This window comes from Pseudophryne corroboree, chromosome 9 (genome assembly GCF_028390025.1).
Source record: "Pseudophryne corroboree isolate aPseCor3 chromosome 9, aPseCor3.hap2, whole genome shotgun sequence".
Lineage (NCBI taxonomy): Eukaryota > Metazoa > Chordata > Amphibia > Anura > Myobatrachidae > Pseudophryne > Pseudophryne corroboree.
The window spans coordinates 386,700,722-386,723,557 of record NC_086452.1 but is presented as its reverse complement, the minus strand read 5'-3'; the positions used below and the strand labels follow the sequence as shown (position 1 = coordinate 386,723,557).

The following is a 22,836-nucleotide window of genomic DNA, read 5'->3' as shown; positions in this document are numbered from 1 at the left end:
AAATTAAGCTAGACAGTTAATAGGTCGACAGGTAAATGTTAGAAATTTAACATATCGAAATTAACAAAGGTAGACAGATATTAGATCGACAAATAAAAGGTCGACTCTTAGAACATCGACTTAAATTAAGCTAGACAGTTAATAGGTCGACAGGTAAATGTTAGAAATTTAACGTATCGAAATTAACAAAGGTAGACAGATATTAGATCGACAAATAAAAGGTCGACTCTTAGAACATCGACTTAAATTAAGCTAGACAGTTAATAGGTCGACAGGTAAATGTTAGAAATTTAACGTATCGACATTAACAAAGCTATTGAGTGTGTGTGTGTGTGTGTGTGTGTGTGTGTGTGTGTGTGTGTGTGTGTGTGTGTGTCCTGCACCCCGCGATGACAGGGCGCCCTCATCAAGGCACAGCTGCAAGCCTTCACTGATGAGACGCCCATGGCTAGCCGCTAAACGGGACGCTCCTAGTCCTCCCCCACAAGGCATGGCACTACATGTCCCAGGCTGCCCTCTCACATCCCTGACAGCCCCAAGGTCTTCAAGCTATCCCTGCCTGGCAGCATGGGTTGGACAAGTAGTGAGTGTGTGGGAGTGAGTGTGTGGGAGTGAGTGTGTGTGTGTGTGTGTGTGTGTGTGTGTGTGTGTGTGTGTCCTGCACCCCGCGATGACAGGGCGCCCTCATCAAGGCACAGCTGCAAGCCTTCACTGATGAGACGCCCATGGCTAGCCGCTAAACGGGACGCTCCTAGTCCTCCCCCACAAGGCATGGCACTACATGTCCCAGGCTGCCCTCTCACATCCCTGACAGCCCCAAGGTCTTCAAGCTATCCCTGCCTGGCAGCATGGGTTGGACAAGTAGTGAGTGTGTGGGAGTGAGTGTGTGGGAGTGAGTGTGTGTGTGTGTGTGTGTGTGTGTGTGTCCTGCACCCCGCGATGACAGGGCGCCCTCATCAAGGCACAGCTGCAAGCCTTCACTGATGAGACGCCCATGGCTAGCCGCTAAACGGGACGCTCCTAGTCCTCCCCCACAAGGCATGGCACTACATGTCCCAGGCTGCCCTCTCACATCCCTGACAGCCCCAAGGTCTTCAAGCTATCCCTGCCTGGCAGCATGGGTTGGACAAGTAGTGAGTGTGTGGGAGTGAGTGTGTGGGAGTGAGTGTGTGTGTGTGTGTGTGTGTGTGTGTCCTGCACCCCGCGATGACAGGGCGCCCTCATCAAGGCACAGCTGCAAGCCTTCACTGATGAGACGCCCATGGCTAGCCGCTAAACGGGACGCTCCTAGTCCTCCCCCACAAGGCATGGCACTACATGTCCCAGGCTGCCCTCTCACATCCCTGACAGCCCCAAGGTCTTCAAGCTATCCCTGCCTGGCAGCATGGGTTGGACAAGTAGTGAGTGTGTGGGAGTGAGTGTGTGGGAGTGAGTGTGTGTGTGTGTGTGTGTGTGTGTGTGTGTGTCCTGCACCCCGCGATGACAGGGCGCCCTCATCAAGGCACAGCTGCAAGCCTTCACTGATGAGACGCCCATGGCTAGCCGCTAAACGGGACGCTCCTAGTCCTCCCCCACAAGGCATGGCACTACATGTCCCAGGCTGCCCTCTCACATCCCTGACAGCCCCAAGGTCTTCAAGCTATCCCTGCCTGGCAGCATGGGTTGGACAAGTAGTGAGTGTGTGGGAGTGAGTGTGTGGGAGTGAGTGTGTGTGTGTGTGTGTGTGTGTGTGTGTGTGTCCTGCACCCCGCGATGACAGGGCGCCCTCATCAAGGCACAGCTGCAAGCCTTCACTGATGAGACGCCCATGGCTAGCCGCTAAACGGGACGCTCCTAGTCCTCCCCCACAAGGCATGGCACTACATGTCCCAGGCTGCCCTCTCACATCCCTGACAGCCCCAAGGTCTTCAAGCTATCCCTGCCTGGCAGCATGGGTTGGACAAGTAGTGAGTGTGTGGGAGTGAGTGTGTGGGAGTGAGTGTGTGTGTGTGTGTGTGTGTGTGTGTGTGTGTCCTGCACCCCGCGATGACAGGGCGCCCTCATCAAGGCACAGCTGCAAGCCTTCACTGATGAGACGCCCATGGCTAGCCGCTAAACGGGACGCTCCTAGTCCTCCCCCACAAGGCATGGCACTACATGTCCCAGGCTGCCCTCTCACATCCCTGACAGCCCCAAGGTCTTCAAGCTATCCCTGCCTGGCAGCATGGGTTGGACAAGTAGTGAGTGTGTGGGAGTGAGTGTGTGGGAGTGAGTGTGTGTGTGTGTGTGTGTGTGTGTGTCCTGCACCCCGCGATGACAGGGCGCCCTCATCAAGGCACAGCTGCAAGCCTTCACTGATGAGACGCCCATGGCTAGCCGCTAAACGGGACGCTCCTAGTCCTCCCCCACAAGGCATGGCACTACATGTCCCAGGCTGCCCTCTCACATCCCTGACAGCCCCAAGGTCTTCAAGCTATCCCTGCCTGGCAGCATGGGTTGGACAAGTAGTGAGTGTGTGGGAGTGAGTGTGTGGGAGTGAGTGTGTGTGTGTGTGTGTGTGTGTGTGTGTGTGTGTGTGTGTCCTGCACCCCGCGATGACAGGGCGCCCTCATCAAGGCACAGCTGCAAGCCTTCACTGATGAGACGCCCATGGCTAGCCGCTAAACGGGACGCTCCTAGTCCTCCCCCACAAGGCATGGCACTACATGTCCCAGGCTGCCCTCTCACATCCCTGACAGCCCCAAGGTCTTCAAGCTATCCCTGCCTGGCAGCATGGGTTGGACAAGTAGTGAGTGTGTGGGAGTGAGTGTGTGGGAGTGAGTGTGTGTGTGTGTGTGTGTGTGTGTGTCCTGCACCCCGCGATGACAGGGCGCCCTCATCAAGGCACAGCTGCAAGCCTTCACTGATGAGACGCCCATGGCTAGCCGCTAAACGGGACGCTCCTAGTCCTCCCCCACAAGGCATGGCACTACATGTCCCAGGCTGCCCTCTCACATCCCTGACAGCCCCAAGGTCTTCAAGCTATCCCTGCCTGGCAGCATGGGTTGGACAAGTAGTGAGTGTGTGGGAGTGAGTGTGTGGGAGTGAGTGTGTGGGAGTGAGTGTGTGTGTGTGTCTGTCTGTGTGTGTGTGTGTGTGTGTGTGTGTGTGTGTATGTGTGTGTGTGTGTGTGTGTGTGTCTCTTGACAGCCATTCATGACAGCCCTTGTCACCCTGGCATTCATGAGACCTTGCTGGATGCTTTATGTTAAGCTAACACTAGTCCTTAAACTTTTCAAAAGGATTATATTTCCCCCCCCAAAAAAAAATAACTCATGCCAATAATTAAAAAGTCCAACGCCCTACCCCCTCAAACCAAACCCATTATTCAGCTTCCGATATCCAATTGGTTGGATATGATATATGTCAGATGATGCATTATCTTACCACACAGCTGAACCAATGAGAAACTTAGAATATTAGGCAGTAGGATGGTTTGTTTCACATTGATTATAAAAGCCAAGATCGACCCTTGCTTAGGCGCCATTTTGAGAACAGCGCTCATGAGTGTCAGCGTAAGTAATCTGTATTTACCCACTGCGCCAGAGACCACTAAACCGGGTATGCTGTATTCTATTGATTTTTTACAATAAGATAATTGTATTTCCTGTTAAGGTAAATTTCAAACTTTCATCTAATTCTATTCTTCACAGTTAGAAGAAAATATAGGTCGTTTCAGACAAATACAAAACACACACACTCTTTATAAATGTTTCCTCCTCAAGATCTACATAATACCGAGTTCACTATCACTAGCTGCTTGGTTTTTTTAGATTAACTCCTTCTGACAGTCAAATGCAGCAATCTACATTAATGTGTTACATCCATCTTAAAGATACCCTCTGCTAACCATACCACACCTCGGCCCTGCATCCATTACAACCAATCGTACTACAGTTACTGGAACAGTTTTATCTGGCTTTGTAAACTTATCTGGTTTTGTGATAACATAGCTGTGTTTTATTGCCGTTTTGCAGTCAGAGTGACTGACAGTACGTTCCCAATTACAAAATGGCGCCGATTAAACTCCATGCTTGGCTGCCTGTTCATCATGCTAAAGACATCTAGCATCACTGCACAGATACACAGCTATGTCACCCAACCCTTATCACATTGCAGAGCCCTGCAGGGTGTGGCAACTGTGTCTTGGATGTGAGGAAGGATTATTGTCACAACATACATTTGTGCTATCCCACATAGATAAATACACTAGGGATGACTATCGTTCATCTATGAATCAAATTAATTCAAGGTTTATGACCGATGTAGAATACTTTTCCCAGCGATGGTGGAGAACCTATGTTTTCTGTACATCACTATCTCAGCCTAAACCAATATTTATGTATGTTCTAAAAATATATATATATATATATATATATATATATATTTTTTTTTTATAACGATCGTAGTTTAGACCACAGCACCCGTGACTCACCACCCCTGATCTTTGATTGGTCAGCGGGTCTTTCATGGAAGCTAGGATGGCCATCTATGACTGAAACCATATATGGTCTCCCATAGCACAGTTAGGGGTCTATTCATGTAGCATTGAAAAGACCTTTTTTTGGCGGTAAACAGGGCTTTTCTCTGCCTACTGCAATTCACAGAGCGGGTTAACGTGTAGAAGTCTCTGACTTCTCCAGCGTTACCCCCGCTCTGTGCCTGAATCGCATCACCATACCTTTGAATGGTGAGTGCGATTCATGAAGGTGTGGAAAGCTCTGCTTTCCGCTTCTCCATGGAGTCCAGGTTCGCCATCTCAGGACGCCGTAACCTGAACTGTAGTGCGGAGACATCAGGGAAGCTCAATGCTTCCCCGATCACTGCTCTGCACCTCGCGCTGGCTCTGCCCCCCGACCTCACAGCAACTACTGCGGGCTGACGGGAGGTAAACACCCTGCGCATGCGCAAAGTGACCCTCCGCTGTACCCCGCGCATCGCTGGGAAGGACCGCTGGAGCAGACCTCACCGCAATAGCCCTAGACACCGCAGCGCATCCTCTTAAGGGTAAGTATACATTAATTGCTACTTATCACAGCTATACATCGCATCAAAGCAATGCGATGTGTAGTGATAAGTATCAATTATGTTTTCGTTTTCTGTATGAATAGACCCTTTAGTGACCATATTTGTCCACTCACACTTTTCACATCGCAGCTGAACACACCCATGGCCATCCCACTTAAAACACTGTTACTTGAGAAATAGTTATGCTGCTGATATTGATTTGGTATTGCCATGAGCGGTTATTTGTGCATTCAAGCAGTGCATACGCCCAGTGCGCTGCGTCCTGTGTCCGCAGTCACCGCCGCCTGCCCGCTCCCCGTCTGCAGCAGACGCCGTGGACTGTGTGGGCGTCCGCTGTAGCCGTCTCCAGTGACAGATACTAGAGGTCATTACTGACCTCTAGTGTCTGTACGTCGCTGCTATGGCAGAGATCTCATGACGTCTCTCCCATAGTGATCTATTCATGAAGCATTGAAAAGTGTGTTAAAGTGAGCCAGTGGAGAAGTTGTCCATGGCAACCAATCCGCTGATATGTATAATGTATAATGTAAAATATTTCATAAAAGAAAAAAAATATGAAAAAAAAAAATCTCAAACACGTTGTGATTCACAATGAAGGCAGGAAAGTGATCGTACCCTTATATTTGGTGTGAGCCGCAGGTGTTGAGAAAGCAGTAGGCTCCAGAGTTTAGAATCACAAATGTTACCCAAAGCATGCAGAGATTGTCCGTCTTGATTATGGAATAAGGCACAGCATGGCAAACCAACGCGTTTCTGGACTATGCTGTCCCTTTTTCAAGGTCTATATCAGGTTTGAATAATTTTAACATTGATGGGGAGAAACAGATGGTTTACTACCATCGATGGATGTTTCAAGGCTAGTGAATTATTTGGCATCTAAGTATCAGTGCATGGCTCCAGATAAATTGAAAACATAATTCTTAATTAATAAATGATTAATAGAAAAAAATTATAGAACATATATATAGAATTATTTAGTAAATCTTTGTCTTTATTTAGATTGTCTTAGTTTTAAAAAATGGCAGAGGGTGGTAGCAGAAAACGAACCTCACTTACTCAAGATGAAGCTGAAACATCTCACAGTCAGAAGAGTCACAGTGATGCTTCTCATGATGAATATGAATCTCCTGATGAAGGAAGCATCCACAGGGCCCCAAAGTTCACAGATGATGAAACAGACACCCTCATTGACCAAGTTATTCATCATACATGTCAGCTATTTGGTCCCGAAGCTTTTAATGTACACCAGAAATTTAAAAATAATACTTGGGAAGAAATAGCAAAATCTGTGTCTACAGCTCGAGATATACATCGAACTCCTGAAAGCTGCAAAAAGAGACTACGTGACTGTAAGAGGAAGACAAATCATAAAATAAAGTGTAGAAGAAAACTCCAAAAGGTTTGGGAGAAAAAACTAGAAGAGCACTTTAGAATGGTACAAGATGACGAGAGGCCACCCACTGGTTCCCAGGGTAACTATTTTACAAACTATAAATATGTATATAACTATATCTAGATAGATAGATAGATAGATAGATAGATAGATAGATATATTAGCGTATTGTCCATGAAAAATATCAATCCACCAGATGTGTGTGTGTCTATATCTATATACACACAAACATAGGTGGAGTATGCCATAGCCCAATATCAATCAATAAAATAAAAAATGTTTACACATATATTTTAATGGGAGAGTAAGATAGTGAAAAATTTGTTTTATGATGGCAAATGTGAAAATAATTATTTTAATACACAACATTATAAAGAAAATTACATAAATTGACCTTCAGGCTGTTTGTATAATGTGTATATGAAACAAATTAATTGTGTAAATATACACACACTTTGTTTAATGCACAAAGTATGTTAAAAAATTGTATAAAATGACCTTACGGGTTTGTGTATAATGTGTATATTAAACATAAATGCACTCTGTGCTTCAATTTGGACACCATCGCCATGCGATCTCATTATGATATGCAGTTAGTACAAATACTTTCAAATTGTATATCCAAATTAGTACCTGAACCCATCATTTAGGATAAGGTTTACTCAATGTGTGTGTGTGTGTGTGTGTGTGTGTGTGTGTGTGTGTGTGTGTGTGTGTGTGTGTGTGTGTGTGATATTAAAATGTTTAGTAACTGTAATATTTTTATTTTATTTTTTATATTTGCTAAAGAACTTAAGGTTGCTCAAGAAAAAAATCAAAAGAAAACACATAAGAAAAAGCAGAAGAATTTGGAAGAGCAACAGTCTGGTAAAAAATTTAAAACAAAAGTAAAAACGTTACAACTAAACAGTAAATAATGTTTGCAATATTGTATGATGTTATATCGTGAGTTAGATAATAAATAGTTTATGTAAGATATTTCAAAATATAGTGCATATGAAAACATATACTGTTAATTTCTTTGTTCTATTGAGCCAAAATAAATACTTTGGTCATAATTAAAAATCAATGTAATTTTTTTTTTTAAATACATATATAATTATTAGCTGAAAAAAATAGTTAATTGCTAAGTAAATGCTAGTATAATCAAAATAAATTAATTAAATTAAAATCTCTTACTTATGTCTCTCGTTTTATCAACGAGATATACCAAAAGTTAACTGATTACTTTGTAATTGATTATCAATAATTACACTTATAAAGGACATTCTACGAACGCTGCTGCCGCCAATGGGTAAAATTGCAGGCGCAAAGGAGAATTATGCCATTCTTTGTCAGCCCAATCCTGCTGCTGATGCTACTCTTCTAAATGCTGTAAATGTGTGGACTACAGGCAACCCTCACTATGTTATATATGTAAGATATCCGAACTTAATTTTTTCATGTAGGAGGTCATTAGGTAGATAAACATTGATTGGGCTACTAAAAGTCAACATTTATTATGTAGACATGGTCATTAGATTGACATGAGAAATAAGTAGACCTGAGTCCAACCTTCTTAATTTAATTAGTTATTTTTCTTCCTATTTAAGGATCAACTTGGACAACAATTGGGAATGGGAACCTGCAAATAATACAGCGGTAGCTGAGCTAGGCACCTTACACAACACATCACTTAACGAGGAATGTGAGAACAAAAACAGAATTAAAAACCCATGTTGAAATTTTTTACTATATAACTAAGTACCGACAACCCTTCTCCATACACTTATGTCTTGTCACTATTCATCCACGCAAGGCCGACCAGTAATGATTTTTAACTGTCACCCCCTTACCGGCCACACAGATAAGTGTTAGAGCTTTGTATTAGACTCACCTTTTTTTTTTACAGATTTTTAGTCAAATATTTCCACAGTGTGTTGTAAATTGCTACCTACTTTCCTGAGTTAGCGTTGAACCTAAAAACATACACACATGCTATCTAGCATCTTATTCTAATTTTATAAACATGCCCTCCTACTGTAAAATAATATTGTGCTAGCTATAATGTTTTACCCTATGTTGTAGAAATAAATCAAAAATTGGATTAGAAGCTATATTATTGAGCCAAAAAGGCTTTTTTTCTGTTGTAATAAAATAATAATAATAAATATAATAAAATATTATATGTATTAAAAAATATTAGTAAAAAAATATAAGTAAATACATTTTTGAGGTATGCTTTACACAGTTTTATAATGCTAGAAATATTGTAATGTCTATCAAATATTATGTATTTATATGTATGCAATGTTAAATATACCTATTATTTATTTCAGGTTCCTTTACAACAATTTCAAGGAAAGTTTCTTTTTCTGAAACAAAAACAGTTATGACAGACAATTTTCCTCCAACTGCGGATGAACCATCAGTGATGCCACATATTTTAACATTGGACAATCCTTCCATGGTGGACGAACCATCAATGCTGCATCATGATGCAACAGCGGACCATGCTACCATGTTGGACCAACCATCAATGCTGCAACATACTTCGACAGTGGATGATACTTCCTTTGTGGCCGAACCATCAATGCTGAAACATTCGGCAAGAGTGGATGATCATTCCACGGCGGACCAAACATCAATGATGCAAGAATATTCTTCTGTGGTTCAAAGTTCCACTACGGTAGAGACTTCCACGGTAAATGAAACATCCATGAGGCAAGAACAATCAACAATGGATGATCCTTTCATGGAGGAAGAAAATTCAACCATGCTAAACCCTTTAATGTTAGATAAAGGTATTTATTTTGATCAATATAATTAAAATGTACTATCATTGATATTCAATATGGTTAAAAACTATGTTTAAGATTAATGGTATTTATCTATTATGTTTTAAGCCATAGAAAGCAACATGGTGACTGCCACACAGACACAGGATAACATTAATGAGGAGCCTGTATTGCACAGCCAGAAAAGTAATATTGATACAGAAGATACCAACCAGGTGGAATTGAATGCAGAGACTGCACATTCTAGTGTAATTGACCATGGTCTTCAAGACCAATTCCTGGACTCTACAAATCAAGGTAAATTTTTTTAATGTATAAAACATAGATTTTAATGAGATCCACTATCATTAATAGATACTGGTTTTTTTATAACTTGATTTTTTGGTTCTTCTAACTATACTTAATAAATTGTCTGTAAATTGATGTATTAACTGTACCTAGAACTTTTTATACACACAGAATGTGACGTTAGCAGATCACAAACCATTAGCCAACAGGATTCTTTAAAGGAAACCATGCAGCTAATTGAGAGGAATAGAAATGAAGAAATGAAAAAAATTGAACATCAAATAAATCAGCTGAATAATAATATACAGATTCTCAACACAACACAAAGACAACAGAATCAAGCACTTGTCACTCTTGCAAATTTTTACGATCATCTTGTTTCATCACAGAATGTGGCAGCAATCAACTACCAACAGATGCAGCACAGTATAAATCAAATGCTAGCATGGCAGTATGAGACTATTACCATCACACGCATGATTTCCACTTTCATGCAACTGTTGACAGAAGAAAGACAAAGAATGTCCAGATCAGATAATCCTTCTTGTATATCCAATGCTACAGCAGGAACCTTTGTATCCAGCTGTACACGTGGAGACTATGTAACAAGCTCTACACACAGAGAGTATGCAACGAGCGCTGCACCTGGAACCTATCTATACACCACTTTACCAGGAGAATCTGTATCCACCCCTGCAGCAGGAACAGATGTATCCACCACTTTACCAGGACCCTATGTATCCACCACTGCAACAGTAACCTATGTATCCACCACTTTACCAGTATACTCTGTATCCACTGCTGCAGCAAGTACCAATGTTTCCACCACTTTAACAGGACCATATGCATCCTACACTTTACCAGGACCCTATGTATCCACCACTGCAGCAGGACCCTATCTATCCACTACTTTAACAGGACCCTATGTATCCTCGACATTATCAGAACCCTATGTATCCATCCCTGCACCAAGACCCTATGTATCCACTACTTTAACAGGACCCTATGTATCCTCGACATTATCAGGACCCTATGTATCCATACGTGAAACAGGACCCTGTGTATCCTCCACTTTTGCAGGACCCTATGCATCCATCCCTGCACCAAGACCCTATGTATCCACCACTGCAACAGAACCCTATGTATGCACGACTGTAACAGGACACTATGTATCCTCAACTTTAGCAGAACCCTATGTATCCATCCCTGCATCAAGACCCTATGTATCCACTACTTTTACAGGACCCTATGTATCCTCCACTTCAGCAGGACCCTATGTATCCACCACTGCAACAGAACCCTCTGTATCCACGACTATAACAGGACACTATGTATCCTCAATTTTAGCAGAACCCTATGTATCCATCCCTGCATCAAGACCCTATGTATCCACTACTTTTACAGGACCCTATGTATCCTCCACTTCAGCAGGACCCTATGTATCCACCACTGCAACAGAACCCTCTGTATCCACGACTGTAACAGGACACTATGTATCCTCAATTTTAGCAGAACCCTATGTATCCATCCCTGCATCAAGACCCTATGTATCCACTACTTTTACAGGACCCTATGTATCCTCCACTTTATCAGGACCCTATGTATACAACAACTTACATGGAGACTATGTATCCACTGCTTATAGAGGCCTCAATGTATCCACCACTGCACCAGGGCCCTATTTATTGAAGCCAAAACCAGGACACTCAGAATCCACTACTGGACAAATTGCCTCAGAATCCACCGCTGACTCAGGACCCTCAGAATCCACCGCTGCAACAGGAAAGTATAAATCCACCGCTGCACCTGTACCCTCTGAATACAGCCCTGAAAACACAAATTTGAGAAGCATAGCTGTAGCATCAGAAGTGCATTCAAGATTGCAATTGGCTTATCGACCTAGCTCAAGCTATGATGAGAATATGGATCTTCGAGTCAGATTAGAGCGTGCAAATATTCAAATTCAACATTGGAAGAGACAGGAAGCTAACGATGAGGATGAAGCTTAAATATTAAAGGTAATTAATAAATGTATATAGATTGCATTATCAGATAACTAAATATGGTGAGACATATGTGCTATGCTTTTTTTGAAAAACGTAACATAAAAAATGTGTTTCCTCAAGATAACAAATGTGCCCTACTCAACGATCATCATCCTGCACTTAAAAAATCCTACATATAACACTAACATTTATTATTTTTAATTAGTTTTAGCCATAGGCTTCTTATTCAAATTGTGAGTTTGAATCACCAAACTCAATAGGAAACTAAGTTAATCCTACATTGATTTTCTATTGTAATTTTGTGTATGGTTTGTAAATTTTTCAAAAAAAAAACATCATTTGATTTACTTTGGATACAGTCTTAGCAGAGTGTTATAGGCTACAAGTTTAGACATCACAAGAGTGGAGTATAAGCAAAATGCTGGCATGTAGCATACAAATATCTTTGTTTTATGTAGAGGACCAGAGCTCTGGAAACACACATGTAGACAAAGTTGCCTGAAATATAAAAGGAAAACAAATAAAAAAAGAGTAAAGACATAAGGAAGAAGAGTGTTAAACAGGATATAATAAACTTTTAAATATATGTAGATATTTTCAAGTTATTTGGACAGAAATCTGTCCCTGAAGAAGGGGATTTTTAACAAAACATGTAGGCAATAAAGGGACACTTTTTGCATCATTGAATACGGCAGTGTGAGTGCAGCCGATTACCTTTCATCTACATAGTCATCTTATGCCAAGCTGACGAGGAGGTCACTGCAGCATATTGTATTTATTGTTTGGAGCACAGTACAAACTGACACTATATATATATATATATATATATATATATATATATATATATATACATACATCAAACATCGGCACCGCAGACTAATAAATTAAACTCAGACATACGGCATTGCTTTGTCCAAGAAATGCATTCTTTCAGAATGTATTTTATTAGTCAGTAGTGCTTCCATTGAATGGTGATTTTTGCAATATTTTGGGGTTGTTTGGACATGATAATTTTGTCTGTGCCGTGAAACATAATTTATGATGGAACCCATTACTATAGTGCTTGTATATCTTTAACTTAACCATTGCTAATACAAATGATGGAAAAATCTTCGGTGCACTACTGATCTAGAGTCACAATGAGAAATATATATTGTAATATTTTATTATAATTAGGGTTGTTACCTTTAAACCTTGCATTTCTTTTAAAATGAAGACTACAGTTAAAGATAAGGTGGACAAAAGTATGGAAATTAACTTTCAAGAACTTACCTGTTTTACTTCATTTTTAGATATGTCACAAACGGTCTTGCGAGCCAGGGTGAAGGAACTGAAGACAGAGGGATACAGAGTCATCCATGTGTCCTGTTTGAAAAGACAAATCGATAATAGGAATATACTTTCTGAGATACTTCAAGTCGTGCATTCCTGAAAATGTTCTAAATTTATTTTGTTTTGTTTTGGTTTGTTCATGTTGGTGGGGTTCACATACTAATATGTTCAAGATAAAAATAGAGAAAATATATGTACAGACACATATTCCATATTACAGTGATTGTTCATGCATATATATATAATTTATATTCTAATAATATCCCAAAAAAATTATTGCAAGTTTTGTATTGTTAATAATTTGCATTTGCTTAACAATGCATTTATATATTCAAAAAATATATACAAAAGATTTGCGCTCTAAAATACACACACTATATGTAGTTGGATTCAGGCGGCTGCTCACCAGTTGTGGGCGGGCTGCCCCAACAATGGATCAAAGTGAGTGTGAAAAAAGAAAGAGTGGGAGCGCAGAATGAATCCAATATATTGTTTTATTTAAAATATTAATATGTCATCCACATAAAAATGCAGTACATGAACTAGCCTCAGAAAAAACAATTGATATTATATAAATGTAAACGAGACTGCCATATCTCCTGAACAAATATGAATAAAAAACCTTTAATAAACCCTAGTTAGGGCTGCATTAATGCTTCATGAAAATCAGCCGTGCGTCCACGAGCTGAAATGATTGTAAAAAGGAGACTGCTAAAAAGTGCCTCTGTTATAAGTCACTGTCCTCCTTATACACAATAGAATCTCATTGGTAGAGAGTGTCCCAGTACTGGACTTGCGGACAACCGTGCTGTAGTATTCTGTGGCAAATGGATAGTGATGGTCAAATTCTATTTGTGGTATATCACCTGATGTAGAAGCCTCTCCGTCAAAGGCGCTGTACTGAGCCGGGTTTGCTGGGGCTCTGTGCAGTGAACGTACAGCTGGTCTCGTCACCGGTGTACCATCCAGATGAACACGGTAGTTTAATTCTGCTGAAGGATGCTGTACCAGTCTGGATATGCAACAGTGTAAAAATACTGGAGCAGCAGATTCTCCGTCCGCTGGTGTAAAAATCCGTATTAATTGCGGCTACGGTCCACTCGATGCATGCGGCTCACAGGGTGTCAGGAGAATATAGCAGTCCAAATGAGGTCCTTCAAAGGAGTACCTTTGAAATGAAATAAAATTCATTTCCTTCTGATGAAACGGCCAGCGTTGTGGGACGAGAAACGCGTTAAGGTACTCCTTTGAAGTACCTCATTTGGACTGCTATATTCTCTTAACACCCTGTGACCCGCATGCATCCAGTGGACCGTAGCCGCAATTAATACAGATTTTTCCACCAGCGGACGGAGAATCTGCTGCTCCAGTATTTTTACACTGTTGCATATCCAGACTGGTACAGCATCCTTCAGCAGAATTAAACTACCGTGTTCATCTGGATGGTACACCGGTGACGAGACCAGCTGTACGTTCACTGCACAGAGCCCCAGCAAACCCGGCTCAGTACAGCGCCTTTGACGGAGAGGCTTCTACATCAGGTGATATACCACAAATAGAATTTGACCATCACTATCCATTTGCCACATAATACTACAGCACGGTTGTCCGCAAGTCCAGTACTGGGACACTCTCTACCAATGAGATTCTATTGTGTATAAGGAGGACAGTGACTTATAACAGAGGCACTTTTTAGCAGTCTCCTTTTTACAATCATTTCAGCTCGTGGACGCACGGCTGATTTTCATGAAGCATTAATGCAGCCCTAACTAGGGTTTATTAAAGGATTTTTATTCATATTTGTTCAGGAGATATGGCAGTCTCGTTTACATTTATATAATATCAATTGTTTTTTCTTAGGCTAGTTCATGTACTGCATTTTTATGTGGATGACATATTAATATTTTAAATAAAATAATATATTGGATTCATTCTGCGCTCCCACTATTTATATATTCTAATTGTATTTGCAATAATATTTGAATAGATTACCAATCGGAACATATTTGTGTGTTTAATGTACACATTACACAAATTTGCTTCCAAACTCGCAAAATAGTAAATTTTTAATATTGATATATAAAAAATTGGAATTGGAAATTAAAATTATGAAGGTAAGGATGGGATCAGATTAGCAAATATATATGGTTCTTTGATGGCGTAAACCATCTAGCCAATTGACGCTATCATCATTTCCCATGTTTCCCTCAAAGACATACACGCGTATGTATTTCCCACATATTGCGTCATTTAAGTTTTAGGGTGCTGTAAGTATGAGGAATAATAATAAAAACAATAAGCTAACATAGTATTTTCAATGAATAAAACTTTTATTTTCTAAAGGGTGAACTTTGAACAGGTTAACATATTATAACTGGTAATAGATTTATAAATAAATCTTGAAAAAAATATATTGTATATGTTTCTATAATAAAGATTAATAAGAATAATATCACCGCATCAGATTATGTTATGTAGGATCAAGATGGTTTTCATATTCTTTGTTGTGGATTCATTGTGGATCAAGTTTCTTTTCCTGTATTGAAAAAAAAATAGTCATACACTGTGTGCACAAACAATGATGATTCAATAAAAAAATTTAAAAAAGGAATTTTTTTTACGTGTTTTCTATATAATAATATAAAAACAAAAAAAAAATTTTTTTTCATATTTGTTAATCTAAGAGTAATTTTTTTTTAGTTTACATTAAGGGTAAAAATCTGTCAACTTTAATACCCAAACATTGAGAGATATTACACAGTTTTATTAGTATTGTATAATTTTATTATTGTACTATATTTTGGTAAATATACACAGTTTCTGAAGAAGATGTGGAAATACTATTGCCATCCTAATCTGACAGTGTTTATATTAATGATGGATAAAAATTACGAACATTTGATTTTGGTTATTGTTTAAAATAATTCAATAGGAAAATGTTAAATATATTGCTGTCATAACAATATAGTTAAATATGATATTTTTTCAAATAAATATATTCAGTTGAATAATATTTTATTGTTATGTAATATTAACAATAGAGAGTGGATCCATACTAGGCATTTCCAAAGTTAGAGATATGGTCCTGTGTAGTAATATATATATTAGTGTATAGGTAAAGCAAATATGTTCATTTTAGATATGTTAATATTTTTAAAGGTACATGATTCCAGGATTCATGTTAGAAGTACAATTTAGTTTAGAATTATAATTAAATAAAAAAAAAGGAATGAATCTAAAAATGAAGATATGGATATCAGACATTTCAAAGGTCATAACAGTTAACAAGATTATGTAAGAAATAAATTAAAAATATTATTTAATGTATGTAATATGTTTTGTTAAGAGCTGATTAAAGTACGTAAACAGGCTAAATATAAAAATGATAAAAACTGTTTCAATAGGTATAGTTACCGCAAAACCAAATAATGAGGAGTCCTAATCAGCGGATTGCAGTTGATTGGAAGGGCAAACAAGATAACTAGTTTAGGTGAAAAAAAAATATAATTAACAATGTCAAGATTAAACTATTACATTAGAACAGATGATTAAGGTACATAAATAGAAGACAAATTATCTACATCAAATTGTTTTAAAATGCATATTACCTGGAAAGTAATAAGGAGAAAAAATCTTCTTTGGCTTGCAGATGATGATTGGGAGGTCAGAACAGTAAACTAATTTAAAAAAATTGAGTAAATATATTAGCAATGCAGAAAAGTTAGCAAATGTTTAGAATAGTTGATATGCACTTTGAAATTGTATACAATTTAGAGAGCAATATTAAGGGGGGTACTCATGGAGAGATCCATGGCTAAAATCTAATCAATCTGACTAGATTGATTAGATTTTCTGCACATATCACTCGTGTGTAGCCCCCTCTGCGATAGCGATGCGCGGTGACGAACATCGCTATCGCTGCTGCTAGATTGAGCCTGCATGCAGACCATTACAGTTACATCAATTTAGAGTTAGTGTCTACTATACTATATTGACATTTGTGTGCTAATAAATTCTTTATAATTTAAAAAAATAATCAAATTTAAGGGAAGGGGGTATTGCTTGTTTGAGAAATGAGGTGTAACAATGTAAGATTGTTATTAACCAATCATAATATTTAGTATGTTACATGCACAAGAAAACATTAATAATTTAATTAATACCTATCACTGTTTTGCATTTTTACAGTTTATACATAAATTAGAATTTATCTCATTGTGTTAAAAACAGTTATTTCATAAGGATAAGGCCAGGATAACACAGCATGTGTCTAAATGAGTTATGGAACCACAGCATACTGCATGCCTTTAAACTTTTTTTTTATTATAGTGATGCCAACACTGTGGCAGTGCATGCTGGGTAGTTTAGTTACACAGAAGTTGGTGAGACAAAGGTTGCCTAACCATTACCTAGTCCATGGTTTCCTTCGGCATTTTAAATACACCTCCCAGCAAGCATGGACAACATGTTTAAATATAATAAAAGCAAACCTGTGAGAGTGCATGCTGGGATGTTTATTTCAACAGCAAATGGAGAACCACAGCATGTACACCATGAATTAGGCAAATAAAAAAATCTAACCGTTGCAGTAAAAATAGGATTTCAAAAATGGTGCAACCAAATATATATATATATTTGTTTTGATATAGAAAATATTGTAAATCTGTTTGATAAACAATATAATTGTTTTAATTGAAGAATATTAATAAAATTTATGTTAAAATTAATGAAGGGAAACTTTATGAAAAACATTACATGGGTACAACTGTGCTAAACTGAAATGGGAAACCATTATATTTTAAATCTTTAAAATATAGCTAGAGATTTTTGATTGATGTATATTTTAGAATGGAAAACATAATGTAGAAAATACTTGAATAATAGTTAATTTCTATAATTATAAAAATTCTACTTACCAGTAATGATAGCACCCGAAAATTCAATATGTGAAAAGTGGTTTTTTTTTTATGGTATTTTAAATGATTGAAAGTCAACTAATGAAAAATAAACCATAGAAAATATGAAACTTAACTTTAAAATGAAAAAATAACTATGTTTAGAATTAGTTTTAAAGTTACTCCAACTTGAGATGGAAGGCAATGGCATTTAGAAATTCCATCAAATCTATGAAACCAAGTTGGGCAAAACATTTCTGTAGTGCATCTTCTCGAGCAGTATTTTCACGTTTGGTTGGTGTTCGGGCAACATTAAAGGTTACTTTTTCAATGAGCTTGGTGGTCATTTGTTGCTCCTTGTGAAGATAGGAGATAAGTTTGTAGACTCCAAACTTTTTCTCTCCCAGGAGAATATTCCATCTCCTGTGCCATCCTTCCAACTTATTTTGGGTCCTTGGAATCCCACCAACCATATTGTCATGCACTGACCACATGCATGGTGGAAACAGTGGGGGACATCTGTTTTGACTTCTGGTTCGTTCTCTAAGCCGCCCCAATATATATGTCTCCTCAAAATAAGTTACTAATGTAGCAGCATTAGGAGGCATTTCTGATTTTAATTGTTCAAATGCAGCAGGGATTTCGTCTGCTGGGAGGAAGGAAAGTGCCTGAAGGTTCCTAAGTTTCATAGCAAAAGCATGATCACGTCCATATTGTACAGATAAGCCACATGATTGAATTTTTCGCCAAATATTTTGACCTAAATGAAACAAGCAACACTTATGTGTGCTACTCGGAAAAACTTGTTTAGCTGCTTGTATTGCAGCATTCTCAAAATCTGTCAAAATGTAAAGAGGAGAAAATAGAATATCATATTCCTGTGCATAATCCTGTAGGTCTTCTAAAAAACGGATATAACAAACCTCACTTTTGCTACTAAGCAATCCATAGACCAGTGGGACGAAGCGTTGCGTACTGTCATCTGTGCCAACCATAGCATGAATTGAGTATATTTGTCTAAATAGGGTTGGACACGTTTTGAAAGTGCCATCCATTACCCAATACGGTGCCTCATGAAGCTTCCGCAAGTTAGCTTCTGTACTGAATAATAGTGTCCTTTCGTTGTGGAAAGTACTGTCCTTTCCAAGAAATTTTATCCCATCAATGTATTCCAAATTATGTGGGATATCAATATCATCGAGTGTGGTTGGCTCAGGTGGGCAATCCGCTCTCCTTACCCTTTTCACAAGTTTACGGAGGGATTCACTGTTAGGAAGACAGGCAGCACTAGTAGACGGCATTTGGGCAGTAACCGCTTGAATTATTACAGATGGTGGATCATTGGTATCCCTTGCACGTTGCTTTATTGATGCCTTGGCAATGGCAACATCTGTTTTTTCAGCCTTCGGAGTATGAGTATGTTCTCCATGAGTATTAAGTTGGTGCTGTCCTGCAACAATGGTCGTCTTTGCAAAACATGAACAAGGGCCGGTCTTCCTCTCTGTGCAGTGCCAATAGACGACATCACCACGCTGCTTGTTTTTTGCCAAAAGATATCCGTCTATGTTTAAGAGCATTCCTCTTGTAGAAGGAACCAAACGACATGAAGGTTCATCAGCCATAGTTGAAATACGAATGAGTACTTGATCAGAAGGCTGGATGAATGTCGATTATGTAGACCTGAGCTAAGAGTAACTCTTTATAGCATTTTGAAGAGGGAGGAGAGTTAAAATATATTCAAATGTAACCAATGGCCAAAACTTTAAATTTAAATAAGTGGGAGGGTTAAAATTAACAAATATTTTTTAAGGGTAAAACGTTGGGATATTGATTGGATTTAAATAAAAAACTTTTATTAGGATACATACCTATACTAGTATAAAATATAAAAAATGTATACTTAGAGAGGTTTGTCAATAATATATGGAGAGTGCCGTCATACGATTGTTCATGGTCCGGAATGAGACTTGTAGCGACACGCAATAGAAATAACTTTGTAGGTGCCAGAGTCTCATTAGAGGCACATAAAGGGGTACAGGGGGAGGTATGAGAAGAATGGGAGTGTACGTCCAGAAATAGAGGGGTGCGCAGGGATGGGTGGGGGGGGGGGGATAGTGTACCATGCAGGGAATGATTGGCGGCAGTGGGTAAAGGCTTGTGGGAGATTGGCGGGCAGCCTTGGACTTGTAGTTCCATGCTTTAGAGGAGGGTATTTGATTTGGAAATTAGCGGAGGAAGCTTTTCATTTTGGATGGATTGGGGGGGGTGTAAATTTGGGAAGGGTGATGACTTCAATGAGGGTGCATAGAATAGTCTGGGGGGGGGTTTTATTATTTGGAGTTTGAAAACAACACGCACCCAACATGTTCTTGGGTGCGTGATCATTCAAAGGTTTTGACAGGAGAGACATGGGGTCTGGAGGAGACAATAAGATAAGTGGTGAACTTTATGTGACTCGGATTAGTATGGTGTTTGTATGTAAGAGACTTGGAGTCTACAGATAGGGGTGTAAGGGAGACATAAACATGATTTAATTTGTTTAGTATGGGTGCGCAGGGAGGGGGGGGGGGGGATAGTGTACCATGCAGGGAATGATTGACGGCAGTGGGTAAAGGCTTGTGGGAGCTTGGCGGTCAGCCTTGGACTTGTAGTTCCAGGCATAAGAGGAGAGTCGGGCGGCTGAAGCTATTAACGGGGGTAGCGTCTAATGCAAGACGCCTGATGGGGTGGGCAGGGATGGGGGGGGGGATAGTGTACCATGCAGGGAATAATTGACGGCAGTGGGTAAAGGCTTGTGGGAGCTTGGCGGTCAGCCTTGGACTTGTAGTTCCAGGCATAAGAGGCTTGTGGGAGCTTGGCGGTCAGCCTTGTACTTGTAGTTCCAGGCATAAGAGGCTTGTGGGAGCTTGGCGGTCAGCCTTGTACTTGTAGTTCCAGGCATAAGAGGCTTGTGGGAGCTTGGCGGTCAGCCTTGGACTTGTATTTCCAGGCATAAGAGGAGAGTCGGGCGGCTGAAGCTATTAACGGGGGTAGCGTCTAATGCAAGACGCCTGATGGGGTGCAGGGGGGTGGGGTGTGAAGAGAACACATAGGAGTGTACGTCCAGAAATAGAGGGGTGCGCAGGGATGGGGGGGGGGGGGGGGATAGTGTACCATGCAGGGAATGATTGACGGCAGTGGGTAAAGGCTTGTGGGAGATTGTCGGGCAGCCTTGTACTTGTAGTTCCACGCATAAGAGGAAAGTCGGGCGGCTGAATCTATTAGCGGGGTAGCGTCTGATGCAAGACGCCTGATGGGGTGCGCAGGGATGGGGGGGGCTAGTGTACCATGCAGGGAATAATTGACGGCAGTGGGTAAAGGCTTGTGGGAGCTTGGCGGTCAGCCTTGGACTTGTAGTTCCAGGCATAAGAGGAGAGTCGGGCGGCTGAAGCTATTAACGGGGGTAGCGTCTAATGCAAGACGCCTGATGGGGTGCAGGGGGGTGGGGTGTGAAGAGAACACATAGGAGTGTACGTCCAAAAATAGAGGGGTGCGCAGGGATGGGGGGGGGGGGGGGGATAGTGTACCATGCAGGGAATGATTGGCGGCAGTGGGTAAAGGCTTGTGGGAGATTGGCGGGCAGCCTTGGACTTGTAGTTCCATGCTTTAGAGGAGGGTATTTGATTTGGAAATTAGCGGAGGAAGCTTTTCATTTTGGATGGATTGGGGGGGGTGTAAATTTGGGAAGGGTGATGACTTCAATGAGGGTGCATAGAATAGTCTGGGGGGGGGTTTTATTATTTGGAGTTTGAAAACAACACGCACCCAACATGTTCTTGGGTGCGTGATCATTCAAAGGTTTTGACAGGAGAGACATGGGGTCTGGAGGAGACAATAAGATAAGTGGTGAACTTTATGTGACTCGGATTAGTATGGTGTTTGTATGTAAGAGACTTGGAGTCTACAGATAGGGGTGTAAGGGAGACATAAACATGATTTAATTTGTTTAGTATGGGTGCGCAGGGAGGGGGGGGGGGGGGATAGTGTACCATGCAGGGAATGATTGACGGCAGTGGGTAAAGGCTTGTGGGAGCTTGGCGGTCAGCCTTGGACTTGTAGTTCCAGGCATAAGAGGAGAGTCGGGCGGCTGAAGCTATTAACGGGGGTAGCGTCTAATGCAAGACGCCTGATGGGGTGCGCAGGGATGGGGGGGGCTAGTGTACCATGCAGGGAATAATTGACGGCAGTGGGTAAAGGCTTGTGGGAGCTTGGCGGTCAGCCTTGGACTTGTAGTTCCAGGCATAAGAGGAGAGTCGGGCGGCTGAAGCTATTAACGGGGGTAGCGTCTGATGCAAGACGCCTGATGGGGTGCGCAGGGATGGGGGGGGCTAGTGTACCATGCAGGGAATAATTGACGGCAGTGGGTAAAGGCTTGTGGGAGCTTGGCGGTCAGCCTTGGACTTGTAGTTCCAGGCATAAGAGGAGAGTCGGGCGGCTGAAGCTATTAACGGGGGTAGCGTCTAATGCAAGACGCCTGATGGGGTGCAGGGGGGTGGGGTGTGAAGAGAACACATAGGAGTGTACGTCCAAAAATAGAGGGGTGCGCAGGGATGGGGGGGGGGGGGGGGATAGTGTACCATGCAGGGAATGATTGGCGGCAGTGGGTAAAGGCTTGTGGGAGATTGGCGGGCAGCCTTGGACTTGTAGTTCCATGCTTTAGAGGAGGGTATTTGATTTGGAAATTAGCGGAGGAAGCTTTTCATTTTGGATGGATTGGGGGGGGTGTAAATTTGGGAAGGGTGATGACTTCAATGAGGGTGCATAGAATAGTCTGGGGGGGGGTTTTATTATTTGGAGTTTGAAAACAACACGCACCCAACATGTTCTTGGGTGCGTGATCATTCAAAGGTTTTGACAGGAGAGACATGGGGTCTGGAGGAGACAATAAGATAAGTGGTGAACTTTATGTGACTCGGATTAGTATGGTGTTTGTATGTAAGAGACTTGGAGTCTACAGATAGGGGTGTAAGGGAGACATAAACATGATTTAATTTGTTTAGTATGGGTGCGCAGGGAGGGGGGGGGGGGGGATAGTGTACCATGCAGGGAATGATTGACGG

General features: G+C 40.8%; 2 protein-coding genes across 3 annotated transcripts in view; both read left to right on the top strand.

Moving 5' to 3' along the window:
- Positions 1–22,836, top strand: part of LOC134958831 (parapinopsin-like) — a 106,373-nt gene that overhangs the window by 60,602 nt on the left and 22,935 nt on the right. The gene's annotated exons all lie outside the window — the stretch shown is intronic.
- Positions 6,046–12,888, top strand: LOC134958309 (serine-rich adhesin for platelets-like). Of its 2 annotated transcripts, none has more exons than XM_063940831.1 (6): positions 6,046–6,518; positions 7,229–7,306; positions 8,758–9,222; positions 9,325–9,513; positions 9,658–11,522; positions 12,803–12,888. In XM_063940831.1, exons 1-5 carry the CDS (start codon positions 6,065–6,067, stop codon positions 11,511–11,513), a joined length of 3,042 nt encoding a protein of 1,013 aa, XP_063796901.1. In that variant the 5' UTR covers positions 6,046–6,064; the 3' UTR covers positions 11,514–11,522; positions 12,803–12,888. The 2 variants fall into 2 exon arrangements, with proteins under 2 accessions (XP_063796901.1, XP_063796902.1); XM_063940832.1 differs by having other exon boundaries at positions 6,047–6,518; positions 9,676–11,522.